At 63.0% G+C, this 3,591-nt stretch overlaps 2 protein-coding genes across 2 annotated transcripts in view; both read right to left on the minus strand.

Moving 5' to 3' along the window:
• Positions 1–483, minus strand: part of LOC121102454 (asialoglycoprotein receptor 1-like) — a 1,937-nt gene extending 1,454 nt beyond the window's left edge. The window contains exon 1 of the mRNA XM_040628322.1: positions 351–483. Within this exon, the coding sequence (XP_040484256.1) occupies positions 351–483 (133 nt within the window). The remainder of the gene's footprint in view (positions 1–350) is intronic.
• A 241-nt stretch (positions 484–724) lies between these two features.
• On the minus strand, positions 725–3,313 carry LOC121102415 (asialoglycoprotein receptor 1-like). Its single transcript, XM_040628210.1, is given in 10 exon segments — positions 725–1,124; positions 1,208–1,284; positions 1,287–1,311; positions 1,382–1,475; positions 1,478–1,537; positions 1,619–1,705; positions 1,816–1,887; positions 1,965–2,060; positions 2,197–2,313; positions 3,247–3,313. Coding segments are annotated over 10 exon segments (852 nt in total). The 3' UTR covers positions 725–967.
• Positions 3,314–3,591: the final 278 nt, after the last annotated feature.

Below are 3,591 nucleotides of genomic sequence, written 5' to 3' on the forward strand. Positions count from 1 at the left end.
CTTTTTCAAGTTCCTTGAGTTGAAACAGCTTATTTCCATTCAACCTCGTTTTTTAACAAACGTGCTTAAGTCTACACAGCTTTCCTCCCGAGAACCTCAGCATGTAGGGCTCTCCTTGTTCATTTCTCAATTGCCTGTTTCACGGTTATTTTCTCTTATAGGCAATGTTATCTGGAAAGATGGTGAGGCCTTCATATGCCGGTAGATCTTTTTGTCTCTACTTTTGTGTTCATTCGATGTTTGCTGATAAGCCCATAAGTGTCTGCAAAGTCTTGGTCTGTTCGTTCCGTGAACTCCCATCCTGGCTTGCGGGTTCTGTTTATCTGGGGGCTTCTCCGCCGTGCTCCCGCCTTTCTGGCTTCCTTCGCAGGTTCGGTGGGTCTTGGCGGTGGGCTCGTCTTCACGTTCACCGTACTTGTTGCCTGTGTGTGGACACTGCCTCTGTCCACTATAACGCGGGCAACAGACACCAGCGAGCTTCATTCGAAGCCTTTGGACACATGGGGGTGATTCCGGTCCTAGGGGATTGCCGCAGGTGCAGCGGTCCCCAGCAACGGGACATCTTTACAGGGGAGACTCCCAACAGGAGCCCTAATTCCCACCCTTGTAAGTACCAAAGCCTGTGGGGTTCTCACCAGGCCCCGCGGCCTGCCCCAGGCTTCCCACCCACCAGCCCACTCCCAATTCCTAATGCCCAATAACCAGACAACGCATGGCACGTTTAAAATATTTCTGTTCTTTTTACTCTAAAAAAGGCTGACCATACCCTGCAGGCTGTGGCAGATGACAGGAGTGTCGATCTCCCTGTCCCTCAAAACGTGATTGTAGGTTCCTCAGCATTGTCTTTCTCCTTCCCTTAAAACCCTAGATCAGCCATCCCCGAGACGGTGGGGGACGCCCCCCTGACGGGAGTGACCCTCGGGGCAGGTGGAAGCATCGAGGAAATAAATTAGGGGAGAGGAGGCTCCTAGCTGGGGGGCTCGAGCGCTGTCTCGCACACCCAGCGGTAGGGCCTCTGGCACACGTCGTCGTTCCAGCGGCCATCGTCGGTGAAGTGCGCGCAGTCCTCACCTCCCCCGAGCCCGTGCCCGTACCAGTCGTCCGGCTGCTCTGGCCTCCAGTTCCTGCGGAGACGAGCGGATGTGCGCCCCCACCCCTGCCCCTCTCCAGCCGAGCCCCGGGGACCCGCGGGGGCGCACACACTCACTTGAAGCCCGTCTCGTAGTCCGTCCCGTCCACCCACTTCCAGAGCCCACTCTGGTCGGTGAGGCCCATCCAGGTGTTCCCACCGGACCCATGTGGTGCTGGACACTTCTGGGGGCGGGGAGCGGGTGGTGAGCGCTCCCGGAGCCGCCAGCCGCCCCCGCGCGCGAGCCGCGGCGCCCACCTGCTCGTCCAGGAGCCCACCACCACCAGGTGCGCGCTCTCCAGCTGGCAGTACTTGTCGGCCTCCGCCCAGGACTTCCCGGAGCGGAGAACCAGTAGCAGCTGCTCTCGTACTCCAGCCAGTTGACCGGGCAGCAGGTCCTCCCGGAGCCTGGGGGCAGAGGGAGGTGGAGGCGCTGAGGCGGCCCGCGGGGTGGTGGGCGGCCGAGCGCGCGCGCCCCCGCCTCCTCACCGTTGCCGTGGAGCACGGCCATCTGACAGCTCAGGCTCCGCAGGTCCGACACGAACTGCTTCACGTGGAGCAGCAGGCCCGAGTGATCTGCGGGGCCGAGGGCGGGGGCCGGGAGATCCGTCACGCGCCGCGAGACCTGGGTTTGGCCGGGGACCCCCGTGTCCTGCGCGCCCAGGCGCACACGCTCTGTGTCTGACCTTCACTCAGATCCTGCTGCTGCTTCTCCAGCTGGGACTCCAGCGACTTCATCTTTCTGCCCACACTTCCTCCTGGGAAGACACCTGCTCAGCGCCCCCGCATCCCTCGCGTTCCGCGGCCCCCCAGCCCCAGCCCCAGGCCCCCTCACCCTGGCTGCTCAGGGCCTTGACCTCGACCTCCGTGCTCTCCGTGAAGTTGCTGAAAGTCTCTCTCAGGGCCTGCAGCTCCTCCCGCAGCTTGGAGTCTGGGCGGGAGGGGGTGTGCAGAGCGCGAAATGAGGGGGCCGCGTCCGCCAGCACCGAAGCCAGCCCTCTCCCAGCCCTGTCACCCCCGCAGCCCCCAGCAGGTCTCCCCTCCCAGCCCACTCCCAGGGCACCCACTCTGGGATCCGATGACACAGACGACCACCAACAGCAGGAGGCCGAGGCCCAGCGAGAGCAGGAGGAGGCAGGGTCCGGAGCAGAGCCTCCGAAACAGCGGCTGCGGGGGAGGCGGCACTAGCGAGAGAGGGCATGGGGTCTCAGGGACACGGGGGCGCCCGGGCAGCTCTGGGGCCGCGGGAGGCGAGCGGGCTAAGGCCCCTCTCCGGGACTAGGAGGAACCGTATAGATTAAGAAATCTGGGAGGTCGGGGACCCTGAGGGGCCAGAGGCCGCTGGAGGGGGGCACCCAGCGTGGACCCGGCCCAGCCCGCCCCGGCCCTGAGCCTTTGCTGACACCTAGTGGCCGGACTGTGTCACTGACGCAGATGAACTTCATTCGTGCCTGGAGCTTGCCCGCAGGAGGGACAAGGAGGAGTGGGCGCCTGGCTGGGGTCACTGTCCCCACCCCCACCCCGGAAAGACGGGGAAAGAAGAGGAGGTTTCTTTCTCTCCCCATGAATCCCATTCCTCTGGCTGGGCGCAGGGAGAGAAGACAGAGCAGCCAGAGTCCCCCAAGTCGCCCCCACCTGCAGCCCTTCCCCCACCCCCATCCCCAAGCGCCCTCCTCCTTAGCCCAAACAGCACCCCTGCTCGCAGGAGAAAGAAGGGGGGCTTGTTCTTGTTGGACGGGGGCCTCCTCCTCCTCGGATACTGGGTCCCTCGGCCTCCTCACAGAAGTCTGACCCCTTGACCAAATGGTCCCTGGCAGCCGGTGCTCTCACACTCACACGCCGCGCGGCCAAGGCTCACCAGGTGTTAGAGGGAAGAAGGGGGGCCCTAACTTTCCCGGTTACACCTGGGCCCCTGGATCCGCACCCTCCCCAAGCCTCTGAGCAGTGGGTGACCTGGCAAGACTCAGGAGTCGGCACAGAGAAAGGGCTGGCACCTCCCCCAAGGGAGGCAGCTCAGAGCCGGGGCCAGGGGTCACAGAAGGAAGGGGGAGCTGAGGCAAGCGGGCAAGAGCCAGCTCATGCTCACCCTTCAGAACTGGAAGGGGGCATCCCCTTACCTCGTCGGAGCTGGTGGTCATTGTCCTCGTTGTCCAGACGCTGAAGGTCCTGGTAGTCATTTGTCATGGTAGGGCTGGCTGGACCTGGGCCTAGCACAAGGCTGGGGTTAGGGCTGAGGTTGGGGCCGAGTGGAGCCGGGCTGTGGGGTACAGTCCGTTTCTAAGTGATTGTTGGCTACAGGAGAACTTTCTTTCTCCCATTCCCTCCCAGGCCTGACATCCAAACTTAATCCTCTGAAGTCTTCCCTCGAAGCACCCGCCACCCCACCCGTCGGTCCCCCTGCCTTTCTTCCCCTCTTACTTGCTGACGGTCTTGAGGTTGGTTCCTAGATCCCTCGATGCTGT

Source organism: Ursus maritimus, unplaced genomic scaffold, assembly GCF_017311325.1.
Source record: "Ursus maritimus isolate PB19 unplaced genomic scaffold, ASM1731132v1 scaffold_14, whole genome shotgun sequence".
Lineage (NCBI taxonomy): Eukaryota > Metazoa > Chordata > Mammalia > Carnivora > Ursidae > Ursus > Ursus maritimus.